Genomic DNA, 16,286 nt, shown 5'->3' on the forward strand with positions numbered 1-16,286 from the left:
GGCCCGGAGGAGGCGAGCGAAGCCCGCGGCCCTCAGAGGTGGCTCTTGCTCCGCGCAGGTGTCCTGCCGCTGGGTCGGGAGAGCGTGTCTCGGCTGCCCGCTTCCCAGAGCGCCTGCTGGTCTGCCTCAGCGCGCGGGAGGTAAGGAAAGGTTCGGCCTGGGCTTCTGCCCCCTTTACCGCCGTGCTCCAACCGTKGCATTTCCTGTGGGACTTCGGCACCTTTTCAGCTGTACAAATCCTCTTCCTCCTTCTGGTTTTCTCCAGACATTTGCTCGAGGCCCTGCAGACCACGAAGCTCATCGGCAGCTGCTGAGGCATCTGAAGAGGGTGTCTTACTCAAGTGGGGCCTTCTCCTSGTCCCTCTGACCACCTTCTGCCTTGGCACATGGCAGGTACCAATAAATGAGCGAAGCACTTAAGGGCTGTCTGGYGTTTCCATCTTCAGCTATGTAATGTGATCTAGTTCAAATCACAGGGTAAAGATTGGAAGATATTATTTCATATTTAGTTTTCCTGGTGTGCATTTCTGAGGCTCATGCAAGTCTTTGAATGAGAGACTCGTTTATTTTACTTTTATTTCAGTATTTCTTATTTCCCCCACAAAAGAAGTCAGGAGCCTCCATTTCTGAGTCTGTGATTATCCTGCTTTAGGCCACATTTAGGGAGAAAATACTGATAAGGAAAGAGACTCTGTTTTTAGGCTTGCCGAGGTTGTTATACTGCTCTGTTCTACCAGTAGGAATTACTTTGTGTATTTCTAGGTTCAGCGACGGAAGTGGAAATTGGACTTGATTGCACAGCTGGCATCAAGAATTGCTGCAGAGCCCATCCCTCTGACATTAGAGTAAGGAAGCTGAGTCGTTACGGTTTGCTGCCTGCAAAGTACTGACAGTGTGCTGGTGATATTAGATATTGTCCCCTACCAATGAGTTTATGCTAAATTAAACTGCATGAAAATGGAGAAGTGCAATGGAAATCAGAAAGCACAAGCAAACAGAACAGATAAACATCATGTTTGTCAAAACATCTCTTATTTTAAATGCATATTGCAAACACATCCCTATGGGATACTCTAAAGACATCTAAAAGGGTCAAATCTTTGTTCTGGAGAATGTGGTATGTAATTCAGCCTAGAGGAGGGTTTAGGAGCTGTTGCCCAAGATGTCCCGGAGGAGGGTTTACTAGCACCACTTCCATATCATGGAAAAAGAGCTGTACTCTACATATGCATGATCTTACTGATTTAACTTGCTATGATAGTAATGAAAACTTAAGCCAGCTGCTTATTCTAGGAGGTACTTGTCTTCTCTTTCTGTTTGCCAACTGGCCCTAGAGAAAATCATGGGGAAAAGGGAGAATCCCGTAATAAAATCCTCTGGTTTGATTTGTCTGCCACAGCCATGATTTTGTTTTCATCTTGCTCCRTGCAGCCCTATGGAATTGAAAGAATTAGAGTACAGGCCTGTAAAGGTCCGAGGGCGTTTTGACCACTCCAAGGAGCTCTATATTTTGCCACGGTCACTTGTGGATCCTGAACGAGAAGCYAGGGAAGCTGGACGGCTGACGTCCAACCCGGAAAATGGAGCAAATGTCATTACCCCTTTCTACTGCACAGACCTCGGGTAAGTGTGTTCCCASACAAGCCTGAGAACATGTATATGTGTAGCTAATTAAAGTCATGTTTCATCTGAGCAGCTTACTTTTGTTTTGAAAAGCTGAACTTTAGTGGTTGAATTTATGTTAATCACTCACTGTCCCTTTAAAAGTGTCTCTCACAACCTATGAAGTCAGTGAGGCTTGATTCCRAGTTGTATCTGAAATCCATTATAATGTGCACTCAGGTGACACAAAAATTGGCATCAAATGTATTTTTTGGGTATCTGGCTCTAGGTAGTAGCAGGAATAATGAAAAATTTCCTTTCTCTACTGACCTGTATTTCTCCTCTTTATATAACTCTAGGGTCACAATTTTAGTTAACCGAGGATTTGTGCCCAAAAAGAGATTGAAACCAGAGACCAGGCTGAAGGGGCAGGTAAGAGGGATGGGGRGGGGAGCCTTGCCTATTACTTTCTACTCAGCGATTACGCAGAGACACTATTGACAAAGGCAGGAGCTGTGTTCAGAATCATAGAAAGTTACTTACGTACAGAGTCATTGCACATCTCAAATAAAGTTGACCTTTTCTCCCACCTTTTTTATTGAGTACATTAAGTGTTTTTACAAACAAGGACTTAATCCTGATCTGCCTTTTTCCCTGCTGTGTCTCAGCCCTGTCCTGCTGTATGGCACTACCACTTCTTTTGTAACCAGACCCCACAGGTAACATTTTTTCTAGCAGGACCTGGTACGCAGRAGTGTGAAGTGAATTTTGAAAGGTTTCTTCTTTTTGTCTCCTGCACTTCTCTTCAGATTGAAGATGAAATTGATCTCACTGGGGTGGTGAGATTGTCAGAAACACGGAAACCTTTTGTGCCTGAAAATAACATTGAAAAAAACCGTTGGCATTATCGTGATCTGGAGGCTATGGCAAAGGTGACTGGTGCTGAGCCCATCTTTATTGATGCAGATTTCAGTAAGTTACAGAGGAACCTAACCCCATGTTCAGTGTACATCGKCCTCCCCCCTTTTCATTTCAGCTAGCTGTAAGATTTTCCTTGGCGTTGGGGACCTTCTTCTTCTCTTCCTGTATTCTGCGAGGCGTTACCAGTTTGAAAGTATGGCATTTTGAAAGTGGCATCACATTTTGAAAGTATGGCAYCACTGGCATTTTGAAAGTGATGCCAGCATGGGGGAGTGGTAGCACGCTCTGAAGAGATGCAGTCCATTGCCCCGATTCACAGCAGRTGATGTTTGATGGCTTGATCCCAAAACCAGAGCCACAGCTTTGGCTTTTACTGGTAGCTTGGGAACACTGTAGCCTATGAAAAGTAGGGTACCAAGTGATTTACCACATTTATTGCTTTTCTCTCTTCTCACAGAAAGGACAGCTATATGCAGTGCAGACTGTCCTTAAGATTTAAATTAATGCACTRTCTTGCACCTATAGGAAGCACAGTCCCAGGAGGGCCCATCGGAGGCCAGACAAGGGTGAGCCTGAGAAACGAGCACATGCAGTACATCATCACATGGTAAGTTACCCACCCAGCATCTGACTGTCCTCCCAGTTGTTCTTCTACAGAGCTTTAAACTGCCTCCTGTTTAAAGCAAGGGAGTAATTTTCACCTGGCATTCAGCTCCTGCTTCAGTGAGATTGAATGAGCCCTTAGGTTAAAACTCCAGGTTTGCAGCTAAGTAGTATTTCCAAGGCAATTTGAAATAATTGTGCTTTGGCAAACTGCTGCCAGCTTAAGGAGATCCAGTCCCTCTTGAAAACAGGTATAAATGCATGGTTTTATTTTCTCTCATAGGTATGGTTTATGTGCAGCAACTTCATTCATGTGGTACAGAAAATTTATACAAAAGATACCTCTGTGAGGGGAAATGCTAGTTTCTACTCTTCTATGTACAGTCAAGACTAGTTTTTCAACAGCAATCAGTCCTGAAGAACAGAGGCATCCCAAGTTTCAAAGTCATGCATTCAATAAATTCACGCAGCTGCCAGTCTTTGACCAATGGATGCTAATTCTGAGCTCTTAAGAGCGACTCTGGCTGCAGCTTGGGAACATCGAAACTCCAGAATTGTACGTGCCTGTATAGGCTGCTTAGAGCAGCTTCACTGGACTGCTCAAGGGTAGTTTTCCACTACAGCTGAGCAGTGGTTGTAAGCTACAGAGCTCAAACTTCTCCACTGTTGTTTTTCATGAAGTTCAGCAAATGATGGTGAAAGATTTYATTAGTCACAGAATTCCTTTGTACTTCCAAACTACTCATTCCTGATGTCCGGACAGTGACTCAGTGCAGATGAATCAGAATAAATAAAAGGGGTACAGATGCTTATCTTGTGACTTGCTTGCACATCTTAGATCTCAACAGTGACAGACCTGTATTAAAGGATACTGTGGATACTGTCTAGCTGGGGTAAGGCAGTGTGTGGCTTTGCAAGAGCACAGGATAACAGAATAACAAGCTGCCCTCTCAGATGATGCTGGAGCCTTACCAAGCATGGTAGCCTCTGACAAAGAGGCAAAACCAAGTCAGCAGCCAGGGAAGAACACAAGGACAAACAGATTTAGATTCTTCCTCCACTACTTTAGCATGTTTTCAGTCTTGCAATGGAAGAGGTGTTACAGACCTCCTAATAAAGAGGTGCTAATTTGTAATCTGCTTAAAAAGCTCTAAAGAGTACTATATACCTGTCTTTACAAGCCCATTTTATAACCGCACAGCACATGCAAACAAACTTTTTGACAGGCAGCTGATTGATGTTCAGAGGAGAGGAATTACTACATAGAACTAGTTGTTAARAGGGGTTGTTCTATCTAAGGTAATAACCTGTTCCATGCAACTATTTCTGTACAGTTCTATTCAGTCATTTGSTTGAAAACACAGAGAGAGCTTTTAAGTAGAAGTATGGCAAAGGTAACATGCTACCATTACAATACAAAACCCTCCCATTAACAGAGACCACCAAAACTTAATTTGAAGGTTTATTTTATGTACAGAAACATGGCAGCAACCCAGTACATTTTTAACCCAGCTTAGTTGCCAGTTCTTTAGCCTTTGCTTTCTCAAGCTTGGCAATGCGAGCCACTGATTTTGGACCCAAGACGTTACCACCCCAGTGACGACGGATCTGGAAAGAAGGGAGAAAAAGTCAGATGCCTCATACAATCTCTTAGAATATCATCACTTGCAGAATTCCACTCCTTTATGCACAAGCGGAACACTCTCACAGTTTGGAATTCCTACACATTTGAAGCTGTGAACTCTGTTTTCTGACAGCACAGAGAGACTACGGTTTAAAATCTTTCCCTGTGAACAGGGCTGTATTTGGACACCATGGAATTTCTGTCACTTGGTGGGTAGGGGCTGAGTCTAGCATAAATTGCTATACTCTGTGCAGTCCTAGCACTGTGCTAGCTGCATTTGCTCCAAACTTGGTGACAGCAGAATGATACTCACCTCATCGTATCTGTCATTGTAGTTGGTCTTGACAGCCTCCACCAGCTTTGCAAGGGCTCCCTTATCCTCCCTGTTGGTGGCAGTGTTAGTTTCTTCAGAGTACTAGCATCACCGTTCCCCAATAGATCTTTTGCCATAGGATTTAAAGAGCTCTTAAAACCAACATGACTTTGCATGTTAATCATTTGCAAATGATGCCTATATTTAACTCCTTAAACCATCAATGCTTTAGGAACTCACTACTGCACTWCTCAGATTACGATTATAGTTCCATCTACATATTCCAATTAAGAGTAACCACCCATTCTAGCAAATTAAGGTAAACCACATCTCCAGGATGTGATAGAGCTCTTCAGACAAGACATCTATATTAACCATTATACAGGTAGTTCACCCCAAGCACATTTTGGTTTTACTTTAAGCTAAAGCAACCCAATTTTGTTTCCTGTAAATCCTAAAATCTGTGCTGAAAGGCAGCTCCTTTCTCAACTACAGTCAATTAAGTCAGCATGCAGAACACTTACGGGTTAACCTGGGTGAAGGCAACACAGGTACAGGTTTTCCTGTGGACCAGTCGCCCCAGTCTGGCTTTGCCCTTGATGATGCAGTATGGCACTCCCATCTTGCGGCACAGAGCCGGCAAGAAAACCACCAGCTGAAAAGAGGCAATGCACTGTATCATTAAGGCAGAAACAACTTTTCATTCTTTGAATCAATCTAGGCTGTGGCAATTGCTCAGTGTTAAAAAGCTCGTTTTGCTCTTCATTGTTGATTCAGGTGAAGAAATTCATACATCATTGCAAGGGCCAAGCCTCATTTTAACACCAGGACAATTATGAACATGCACAAACATTCCAGTTCCAGTAAAGAGGTATTTTTAATATATTCCCTTTCTACACAGAATAAACTTGTCCAAAAATGCATTCTACCCCAAGCCCAGTTCAGACCTCAACTAAAGCTAATGCATTCTCTCCTTCATCTTATGAGCTAATAACTATCAAAAGATATTTTCAGAGATGGGCAACCTGGAATAGACCCAGATAGCCTGTAACATGTCCACTGAGTGCACTTACCTCAATGGGATCTACGTCATGGGCAATTACTACAAGTTGAGCTTTCTTGTTCTCCACCAGAGTTGTAACAGTGTTAACACCTGAAAAAAAAATAAAAACAAATTACAGAAAGGCTTTACTCCAGGCCAATCTGTTTTCAGAGCTTTCATATAAGCCTAACGTGACCAGCTCAGATTCCATGGCATGGCCCTCAGTATGAGAACAGCAAAACTTTTCATAGCTGTTCAAGTAGCACAAGGGGGACATTTGCTAAAGCTCAGGGTTAAAAAGCTCGTCTGTTTTGCTCTTCACTTTGCGCTCAGGTGAAGAAATTCATACATCATTGCAATAGCTTGTCCAATTGCTTAGCCGGATCAGAGAGCCAACTCTTCTAATTAGCGATCTAACAAAGTCTCACATTTCTGCATACACAAGCAGACAAGCCCACATATAAAGTTACCTGCTCGGAGGACTGGTGGCCTCTTCGTTGGAGCRTCTCCCTTTCCTGCAGCTTTCTGCTCAGCACGAGCCAGCAGCCTCTGCTTCTTCTCTTGCTTAGTTTCAGGCCTGTACTTGTGTGCCAGCTTCAGAAGCTGAGTAGCTGAAATGCAATACGAACTTTATTCCTAAGGTGCACGGCCCAAGAATCTCAGCATTACCCTTCAAAGAACTCAAGGGCACCAGCAATCTTGGTGATTGTCATCAAATGTATTTAGATAACAAATAACTAGCATCATTTGCACAGTGCAAGAACAGAGCCAGCAGAGTGCTTCTAAAACCCATGTTTACGTGCACCTTTGCTGGCAATGAGAGCTCCTTCATTGTTTGGATGAAGAAACATCTGCTGGCCCCCACAGCAAATATGGTTAAAGCTGGTTCGTGTTCTCCTTTAAAATAAACAACTTATTTGGCAACATCTATGAGAGAGTCACTCTACGTATGTTTAAAGTTTCTTGCACAGACACTGTCACTTGGAAAAGACTATTTACTTGTTTGCATAAGCCCTTTAGGACTCTTCTTCCCCCATATCAATATCAGCTTGCAGAATGCTGTCTCTCCCTCAAAAGCTGTGACAGCTTTCACAATCTATTTACACAGTGAAGAATCCTACATATTCCCACATGAACTTAAAAGAATGGAAACCAGAACATGCAATTAGGACAATTTTGGTTTTGGGTCATAAGTAGGAGATTTGATAGTTTCTAGTCCCTTTTCAAGGCACTTAACTAACAAGATTTACCCCCCCCCCAAAAAAAAAACACTTTTCACAAAACTACAGCTTGCTGGTCACATCACCACAGCCACTGTTAAAGCTCCACTATGTTGCTACCACAGATACTCCAGCTCACTTCTGTGAAACCTTAATTTCCTTTCTCTCCTCTGACACGTGTCCCAGTAAAGCTCCAAGTCAAGAGAATTTTGGAAGGCACATCTTTACCTGTTTGGCGATCCAAAGCCTGAGTGAACTGGTTAATTGCAGGGGGCACCTTCAATCTTTTGTAAAGAATGGACCTCTGGCGCTGGAGTCTGATGTAGCGGGGCCATTTCACAAAACGTGTGAGATCACGCTTAGGCTGGATATCCTGTCCTAGAAATATAGGCTTTTAACCCAAAGCAGTTCCAAGATCACAAAAAACAGCACAGAATAGACAGGCGTGCATCAGCGATCTTGGTGGTTACATGTCAGCACTATCATTCAGATAGCAAATATTCTTTCACATCATCTGCACACATACAAAAAACAGTCCTATAAAAGTCTGAATTAGCTAACTGCATTACAGTTGATGTAAAAGGGTGAGAATTACACAATCTAACCAGATATTGAATCTTTTAACGTTCAAAGACTAGCTAGTTATTGTTACTTTTAGATACTTAATGAAGGAAAGATCCATCACTGCAAGTAAGCACACAATTGCCTTTACCACCTTCACTACCCTACCGCCTTCTTAGAATATACCTAAATATATATTTATACTCTATTTGTAAGTACCTGTCTATAAAACAAACAGAAAATCTTGAACAACAAGTAGAACAGCTCAAATACCTGCTTACTCACCAATACCAAAGTTCTTGGGCCTTTTCTCAAAGAGAGGATTGACAACCTTCTTGGCCTCCTGCTTCTTGACTACAGCAGGGGCAGGTGCCACCTTCTTGCCCTTGGCCTTCTTTCCTTTCGGCTGCAAAAAAAAGAAATACGCTCATCTTTCTTTTGCCTCAAATGCTCACACACTTAACAAAGCCTGCATACACTTCCCCCCAGAATCGCCCTTATGCAGGTACCAAATCGCAGCCTGCATGAAAACGCCTTGCTCTACCACAGCGAGCAAATCCTCTAATCTGACTTAAAAACAGACCCAACTCAAAACAGCTCGTTGCTCCCATCAGCTGGGCAGCCAGCACCGAGGAGCCGCAGGCTCCCCCAACCCAGGGGTCCCCGAAACCGCACCGCAGGCGGCGCGAACACCCCCAGCGGGCCCCCAGGGCCGCCCGCGCCGGGAGGAGCCCCAGGCGGGCTAGGCCCAGCTCAGGCCTCGCCCGGGCTGGCCCAAGCCGCCACAACCCCAGCACAAAGAGTCACCGCGGGCACGCCGCGCCGCTCTGCATCCGCGCCCCCTCCGCGCCGGTCCCCGGCCCGGCGGAGTGGGCGGATGGCGGCGGATGGCCCCGGTCCCGGCCCCGCGCCGCGCCGCGGCCGCCACTCACCATCTTGGACTGAGGAAGAGAACGGGACCGCGGGGCATGCTGGGTAATAGCGCTGGGCCGCCAAGTCTCGCGAGAGAAGGGGGCGCGTCGCGAGACGCGGCGGRAGCACGGCGGGGTTTAAAGGGGCAGGACCCTCCCCGCGCGCCCCCGGGGCGCCACCGGGAGCGCGCGCGGCCGCCGCCATCATGTCGCAGCAGCGGGTGCTGCCGCAGAGCAAGGAGACGCTGCTGCAGTCCTACAACAAGCGCCTCAAGGATGACGTCAAGTCCATCATGGACAACTTCACCGAGATCATCAAGACCGCCAAGGTGGGCCTGCCAGCGCGGTGCAGCCGCCGGGGCGGCCCTGAGGGAAGGGGTCGCGGCGGGGCCCGTGAGGGGAGGGAGGGAAGGAAGGTCTGGGGAGGGGGGCGGCCGTTGGGGGGGATCGGTGAGGGGAGAAGGAGAGTGGCCGTCGGAGGAGGAGAGGGGATCTGTGAGGGGAGAGGAGGAGGGCGCGCCGARGTCCCCCGAGAGGGGAGGCCTCCTCCCCCGGGGTGGGACGCCCCCGGCCATCCTGCCCCCCACCCCTCAGCGTGGGGTGCTGAAGCTCTTGGGAGGTGCTGCCAACTTGGGGAGGGCTCCAGGTAGCAAAGACAGTCTGTGGTTGCCTTACAGACCAGTGGCCAGCCGGGGATTCCGGGTGTGGACTGGGTGGAAAGGAGCTGCCTTACAGCAGAGCAGTCGCATCTCAGGATTTCAGTGTRTAAAGATAGGTGCATGGGTTGTTTTCCTTTAGATTGAGGATGAAACTCAAGTCTCTCGAGCAACCCAGGGTGAACAGGATAACTATGAGATGCATGTCAGAGCTGCAAACATTGTAAGTACTGCTCTGCTGCTGTTTAAACATGTTGGACAGTGGGTCTGTCATGTACTGTTTGGTTCATTATAGCATCTAGTAATGTGCCTAATACTAATATGGACTGCTGCCAGAAGTGTAATCTGTTAACTGGGGTGGCTGTTGGGTAAGCCACCCCTCTGGAGGGAAGCTGGGTAGCTTGGATTGTCAACTATAGACTTTTCTCTGAATGCTGATCTAAAGTGGGAACCACTTTGTTCTGGGCTTTATAGCGTAGATATTATCAGTGTGCTGTCACTGCTGAGACTTTTTAATACTGAATAAAGGAAAAGTGTTTGTTATTGATAGCCTTGTGCTGTATAAGGCTGAAGCAGCAGCTTCAGGTCTTGTTGCAGAATTGGAGCAGAGCATTGTTTTAATATGCTATGTAATTCTTTACATGCTACAAGGTCCGAGCTGGTGAGTCCCTGATGAAACTTGTGTCGGATCTGAAGCAGTTCTTGATCCTCAATGATTTTCCCTCTGTGAATGAAGCTATCAACCAGCGCAACCAGCAGCTTAAAAGTTTGCAGGAGGAATGTGACAAGAAATTGATTGCACTWCGGGATGAAATCTCCATTGACCTGTACGAGCTAGAAGAAGAATATTACTCTTCCAGGTACAAATAGAGCAGTGGACTTCTGCCTACTGACTCCATCCCTTTTGGGGGAGTTGACCCAGACAAATAGGCATTAGCCTACAGGTGTTAGAGATTCCCTACAAAATTTCACTCCCCTGTTTTTAATTAGGTCAAACTTTCTACAACTTAAAGCAGTTGCTTCTTCCCTGCAGATATCCTGCAGGGTATAAGTGTCACGATAACAATATGCAGAGTGTCCATCTCTAGGTGCCYGCTTTAGGTGACTAGATTGATGGAAAATTTGCTTAGACTTCCTTTGGAATCTTAGAGAGGGAGAGGCATTTCCTTGGGGGAAATTAGGCTTCTGTTCAAAATCCCTCTGGAGGAGTCTCTCTCTCTAGAGAGACTAGCTTCTAAAGTTAGATGACATGAACTTTCCATATCTTTGTGGTGAGTTCTTTCACAAGTGACTTGGTTACACAGTGTGCCTTTTCTTCTAGTCCACTGCCCCAGCTGCCTGAAATCCCACTGAGGTAAACATTTGAAATGAGCGAAAGACATTCTCAATTTTATTAAATTGTGAGAGATTGTGATAGAATTTTTTTTAATGAAGGATTTGATACTGATTTGTTGGTGGGGTTTTTAATATTTTTAAAAGACTCTTACTTAGAAAAGAAACTTTAGATGATTCAGTCTTTTTTTTTTTTTTTTTTTTGCCATGCACTCCAGCACTTCTAGGTGACACAGTAGATGAAAGCAGGAGAAAACAAATGAGAAGCCAATTATTTTGGCTGTACTGTCCAAGCTAAGCAAAGTCAGTGCGATAATGACATGAGCACTAAACAAAAGCTGACTTAAGCTTGTGAAATTTTAKTTAAATCTTTAATTAATGGCTAGATTTTTCTTTTCTAGAAATGATGTCTATAGCACCAACTAAATCAACTAAAACYGTAAGTGCTCAATGTGTCTGAAAAGTAGGCCATTGTTTACGGGCAATATAAGGATTTTTGAGAGCAAGATGACACTAGTATGATAGTTTAGGAACTGCTGCAATATTGCAAGAAAACTTGAGGTTAAAGTTTTTTCTCAAGTTTTATTCAGTTTGCTCAGGATGATAAAGGGTCCTAGAAATCTCAGAAATGAGTCTAGTCAGTCCAGGCTATTATAGGTCAGGAACTTATCCACWAGATAACTGCTGCTGTGCTGCATGCAGTTAACATCTAAAGAAATCCAATGTGGATGACAGTGCCTTGTGTGTTGGAGGTGCTTCTCTGGCACTGACTGTGCTGGTGTAGTGTCTCAGCTGTCTGGCACTGACCATGCTGTATAAAGCAACCCTTAACAGAACTAACCTGTAAGTACAAATGTTTTTCTCTTCTGATTACACCAAATGGATTTGCCTTCATGCTGCTTTAGATGACAAAACTTGGCTAGGCGAGAGCTATGATCCCTCCACTGAAACATCATATTCTATATCAGTATCTAGTGCTTTAGTAGTTTTCTTTTAGCACTTATTTCTGTTTTCTCCTCTTGTGCTCTTTCCTGTCTTTATTTCTGCCAAAGAAACGTGTGAATGTGTGTGTAAATACAGAAAAAGTGATTTATTCAAAATTCTTTTATAATTAGAATATTAAGATATTTTTGATGAAACCATATTGTCTGATGTGGGGAGAGGGTTTCTATTATGTGTCAGATAGTCCTAGAATGTTAATCATGTTTGAATGGCTGTAAATACAATAGCTGGCTTGCCCACAAATAGTTGTTGTATGCTGGTCTGGGAGCCCAGCTGGGGCTGCCTGTCTGCACTGTCTGTTACTTTCTAGTGGGGCTTGATTCCGCAGGATTTAGAGGTTTGCAGTCCAGTGAGGCCAGGACACCAGAGTTCCGTACAGCTATTCTGCCAGATGGCTCTTCTTTGCTCTAGTTTTCCTAAAGAGGTACTGGTTAGTTTATTTTAGGTCATCCTTCCAGGGCAGGCTGCAGGAAAGGGAACTGCCCACACTGGTATACCTCCAGATGCTGTAAAACTAAGGGCTGCCTAATGACGTATGTTGTTCCTTTGGGCACTGTGTATTCCCAATAGTTATGAAAAGTCTGTACAAGGGTGTTTTCCCCTATTTGACAGTTACCACTCCTATTATGCTAATATTGCTTAGGACATGCCCCCCCCCACACACACACACCTCCTACTAAGTAACTGGTAGGATGCAGCTAAGTTTTAGGGCTGAGTTTCATTGCTAGACTTCTTATTTCCACAGAGAGGTTTTAACAACAAAACCTGGAAACAGATCTTTGAAACTAAAGCAGAATAGATTATTTTGAAGGAGTCTTTGCTTTCAATTCCTATGCTCAAGTAGTTTCCTAGTGTGTTCGTTTGCACACAGACCTGGCTATACGTCCTGAGGGAGCAGTGCAGTGCCTTCTGCACAATGAGATAGCCTCAATCAAAGGACAGTAGCAGGTAAGGTGGKGCTGTCATGGGCCTTGCAGTAGTCTCTCTTCACCCTGACTTCTGAGGAGTGTTACATGAGAGGTGAAGCTTAGACTTTTGAAGCTGTTCTTCCTGAGGCAGCAGGAGAAGTAGGTATAGTTCTGACACAGCTGAAGTGTTTGTAGTAGTTCACCTGCCAAGACAGATGTGATGGTTGCTGTGGCCCAGCTCTCTTTGGGAACAAGGGCCTAGGTCTAAGACTCAGAAATGGGACAGTAGTTCTAGTTTAGTCCTGAAGGTCCTCAGTAACTGGATAAAGCTGCACTTTGCTTTGGGGACTGTAGGAGAGGGTTATATATCTTCATGCCCCAACAAAAGGAATCCTTCAGGATATTTTTCAGAAACCCCAAACRCAATGCCTGTATCTGCTGCCTCCTTTTTTCAAAACAGCTGGGTAATGCTACCAGAAAAAGAGCTCAAAAGTAAGTGCTTGAAGCCAGGGCTCTGTGTGCTTATTCTGCAAAGCAGTAACTCCAAGTCTAGCTTGCCTTTTTACCTTAAAGCCCAAACTTGCATTTATGCTCCATTGCTTCTTCCCCTGAGATTACAGGAGTTGTCTTGTGTGGGGTTAGATCTCAACATGTTACGTGTTTGTGCAACCTGAAGTGTCTCTTATATTTTTACACTTAAAATATTTCCCATAAGCATCTATTCAAGTCCATACATTAAAAATGTAAATAAAGCTGCAACAACAAAACCACTTGACCATTTGGGTTTGTTTTACTCTGAACGCAAGCCTTTTTCTGCTCTAGCACTCACTTTGTCTTGCGTGTCTCTTGTATGTGCAGCTTCTTCTTTGGCATTTGTTTTTGTTTTTCTCTTCCCCGCCCCCCCAAGTCTCTTTCATCACTTCTCTTTAATTTTGGTCCTTTTGTGTGGTATTTCCCTTAAAGCACAGAAAAGAATTAGCCAATTGTTTAAAAATACTAGTTTGCCATACTGATGGTTCATCCAATTCTGTAGTCTACAGTAGCTGAATTCAGCAAGCTGCTTTTAGAATTGTTAACTCAAGGTCTGCTGAAAACAGAAGCTGTCAGGATTTTATAATCAGGCTTCAAAAGAAAGCCCCTCTATGGAAGGGCAAGGGTACAGATAAGGTTTCTTCCTTTTCACTGCAAGGACAGGCCTTAAAACAACTGAGTTAGCTTTTTTGCTTAATTTAAATGTAAAGCTTGATTATTTTCCTCCTTCAGGTCATGATCTAGCCCCAAGTGAAATGATTATGAATAAGGGCCTTATCACACTGAAATCAGTGGCAAAACTCTTGTCTTTGGGAATGCTAGAATTCTAATTCACATCATTCTAGGCACTTGCAGCATTTGAAATAAAATTCAACCTCTGTCTCAGTTTGCAATAACAATTTTGTCTCTGAAATTCCCAATCCTCATCAAGCGCATGAGATTTAACATCAGCCCTTAAGGGGTATCTTAGGGAAGGCCAGTGGTGTAAGAGCTATGATGAATTTGTGGTCACAGACCTTACATCCATGAACATTTTTTTTGCCGTTTTCTTAATGCTTTGCTTCTGTCTTGCTTTTTCCTCCTTCTCTTCCCCTTCTCTGATTGCACCTGCTCTATCTCCTTACTGGGGTTTTGTTCTGGAAAGCTACAGTCTGTGTGACAGCAATGATCTTCCACTGTGTGAAGCCTACTGGAGACAAGACCTTGCCACGCTGTCCCCTGAAAGCCTCTCCATGCCTCTGACAACTGCTGCAGCAGAGCAGAGCATTGCTACCTCTCAGAGTTCAACCCCATCGCACCCGCATGTGAATGGGCATGGGGCAGGCCCGACGGAGCACTCCTGAAGAGGATTCTCTGCTGCCTGTACATGTTCTTCCTGGTGGCACTGAGCTGTCGGAAGTCTTCCACCTGCTGTACTGAGCGCACATCTCCCACTCTCAGGATAATGCACTGGAGTCATTATTTGCAGTTTGCTGTTCACTGTCCACAGCGCTTTCTCCATACCTGGGACATTGCCATGAATGTTCCTCTCTCCTGAGAGAAAGTAATAAGTAAATACAAATTTGATTGTTCTAACAAATTTGAGTTAGGATTACTTTGTCACAGTTACATGTAGAATTCATTAGAAATCCAGTATTTTTTTGATTTGAATCTCATCTAGTACATAGTAGAGTGGGAATCAGATTTCTTCTTTGGGATAAGACATGAGCCAAATTTTAGGTGTAGTGAGTGTTTTGGGGGTTTTATCCTCTGTTACCTCAGAATTAAGGTGGTTAACTTTCTGGCTGCTTTAAGTCTTTCTCCTTCAGGATGTCATCAACGAACCTCTGTAATACTTAATTGGAGTAAGAATCTCACTGATATTTTTTTTTTTACAGAGCACTCTTTAGGTAAGTGCTTCAAAAACTTGAACTCTTATCTAGCTGTTATTTGGGAGGAAGATTTCCTGAAGACACTTGTCAGAGCAGTATTTTTCCATTTGGAAATGAAGGGGCAAACAGAGGAATCACTGTGGTATTGATGATGGAACTTGCTCAATGCAAGAGAGAGAAGCAGTAGCGGAGTTGAGTCTGCTTCCTCTTCGAGTGTTTACACAGAAACTTTCTGTTAACATAGCCTGAACTAATACAAAGCTAGCGTTTATGTCAGTTAAGTTTCATTTAGTAAAARAATACTAACTGAAGACAATTGAGGGGATATTAAGTTAGTTTCTTGCAGTTTCCTTTCTAAGAAATGCTTTCAGTGTTTTGTCCACAGTTATTCAGCCACTTGGCATTTCCATTGCCTTTTTTATTTGCAATTAATTTTAACTACAATTAAAGAAGGAGGTATTTGTACTTGAATATGGTAATTGCAGCTTAGTGTCTGGAAACCACAGAGCTACTGATGCATTSAGAGTAAATGTCTTAGCTGAGCTTTCTCAGCATTCTCCTGTAACTTCTTTTCCAAGGATGTGAATTTTGTTTTACTTTTTTTTTTCTCCCATTCCATTTTTTTTTTGGTAATTAGGTGGTTTAATAAAATTCTCTTCTATAATTTTTGAAGTGTGTGTTTTCAGCCACAAGGTTATGTGAAAGCTCTAAGCACAAATAGGCATTAGAAAGTGCTTTCCTGATTTATTTTTTTTAATCCATCTCATCTTGCAGCTGATCCTGAATAAGAGCCATCTACGTCCTATCTACGGCACAGAAATAATCACTGTAATAAAGCCTGCAAGAGTGCGTTGCTGCTGAGCTTCCAGCAGAGCCGTGTATATCTTCCGCACCCACCAAATTTTGGCTGCTCCGGGCTGGCGATGGGCAGAGCTTGYGCGGACTCGCCTTGACGCAGGCCTTACACATTAAGGGTTTGGGGGAAGGGGTGGAAAGAGGCCTGTGCTGCGGCTTTCCTCGGAGGACGGGGTATCGCAGCTCGCTGAAACGAGCGGAGCCATTTTCCTCGCGGTGGCCTGAGCGCCGCTGCCTCGCTAAGGAGCGAGGAGGGCGGCGGGAAGGCGCCGGACGTGGGGTGACGTCACTGCCGGGCGACGCGCGCGTCATTTCCTGGCGCGGGCGCTCCCCG

At 44.4% G+C, this 16,286-nt stretch overlaps 4 protein-coding genes and 4 non-coding genes across 9 annotated transcripts in view; 3 read left to right on the forward strand and 5 right to left on the reverse strand.

Annotated features, from left to right (window-relative positions):
* Positions 1 to 3,602, forward strand: part of SURF1 (SURF1 cytochrome c oxidase assembly factor) — a 4,204-nt gene extending 602 nt beyond the window's left edge. Inside the window, exons 2-9 of the mRNA XM_085325233.1 lie at positions 59 to 140; positions 266 to 393; positions 763 to 845; positions 1,432 to 1,623; positions 1,962 to 2,034; positions 2,412 to 2,574; positions 3,049 to 3,130; positions 3,410 to 3,602. Of these exons, the coding sequence (XP_085181359.1) occupies positions 59 to 140; positions 266 to 393; positions 763 to 845; positions 1,432 to 1,623; positions 1,962 to 2,034; positions 2,412 to 2,574; positions 3,049 to 3,130; positions 3,410 to 3,476 (870 nt within the window). The 3' untranslated portion in view covers positions 3,477 to 3,602. The remainder of the gene's footprint in view (positions 1 to 58; positions 141 to 265; positions 394 to 762; positions 846 to 1,431; positions 1,624 to 1,961; positions 2,035 to 2,411; positions 2,575 to 3,048; positions 3,131 to 3,409) is intronic.
* A 973-nt stretch (positions 3,603 to 4,575) lies between these two features.
* Positions 4,576 to 8,883, reverse strand: RPL7A (ribosomal protein L7a). Its single transcript, XM_085325293.1, has 8 exons — positions 8,819 to 8,883; positions 8,172 to 8,292; positions 7,554 to 7,703; positions 6,576 to 6,716; positions 6,137 to 6,216; positions 5,588 to 5,718; positions 5,064 to 5,133; positions 4,576 to 4,734 (listed from the first exon to the last, which is right to left on the reverse strand). Exons 1-8 carry the CDS (start codon positions 8,819 to 8,821, stop codon positions 4,630 to 4,632), a joined length of 801 nt encoding a protein of 266 aa, XP_085181419.1. The 5' UTR covers positions 8,822 to 8,883; the 3' UTR covers positions 4,576 to 4,629.
* LOC146584139 (small nucleolar RNA SNORD36) lies at positions 5,794 to 5,866 on the reverse strand. The gene has a single exon (XR_014898270.1). It is a non-coding gene; the product is annotated as a small nucleolar RNA SNORD36 (small nucleolar RNA).
* LOC146584140 (small nucleolar RNA SNORD36) lies at positions 6,388 to 6,464 on the reverse strand. Its single transcript, XR_014898274.1, has one exon. It is a non-coding gene; the product is annotated as a small nucleolar RNA SNORD36 (small nucleolar RNA).
* LOC146584141 (small nucleolar RNA SNORD24) lies at positions 6,792 to 6,857 on the reverse strand. Its single transcript, XR_014898276.1, has one exon. It is a non-coding gene; the product is annotated as a small nucleolar RNA SNORD24 (small nucleolar RNA).
* Positions 7,772 to 7,844, reverse strand: LOC146584142 (small nucleolar RNA SNORD24). Its single transcript, XR_014898275.1, has one exon. It is a non-coding gene; the product is annotated as a small nucleolar RNA SNORD24 (small nucleolar RNA).
* Positions 8,884 to 8,911: 28 nt separating the features above from the next.
* MED22 (mediator complex subunit 22) lies at positions 8,912 to 15,761 on the forward strand. Of its 2 annotated transcripts, none has more exons than XM_085325294.1 (4): positions 8,912 to 9,126; positions 9,596 to 9,676; positions 10,105 to 10,313; positions 14,377 to 15,761. In XM_085325294.1, the coding sequence occupies exons 1-4, from the start codon at positions 9,004 to 9,006 to the stop codon at positions 14,567 to 14,569; spliced, it is 606 nt and encodes a 201-aa protein (XP_085181420.1). In that variant the 5' UTR covers positions 8,912 to 9,003; the 3' UTR covers positions 14,570 to 15,761. The 2 variants fall into 2 exon arrangements, with proteins under 2 accessions (XP_085181420.1, XP_085181421.1); XM_085325295.1 differs by having other exon boundaries at positions 8,918 to 9,126; positions 14,371 to 15,761.
* The window catches only part of SURF6 (surfeit 6), a 4,192-nt gene continuing 2,835 nt past the window's right edge, over positions 14,930 to 16,286 (forward strand). Inside the window, exon 1 of the mRNA XM_085325234.1 lies at positions 14,930 to 14,950. Within this exon, the coding sequence (XP_085181360.1) occupies positions 14,930 to 14,950 (21 nt within the window). The remainder of the gene's footprint in view (positions 14,951 to 16,286) is intronic.

This window comes from Rhea americana, unplaced genomic scaffold (assembly GCF_003343005.1).
Source record: "Rhea americana isolate MKP2758 unplaced genomic scaffold, rheAme1 scaffold_97, whole genome shotgun sequence".
Taxonomy (NCBI): Eukaryota; Metazoa; Chordata; class Aves; order Rheiformes; family Rheidae; genus Rhea; species Rhea americana.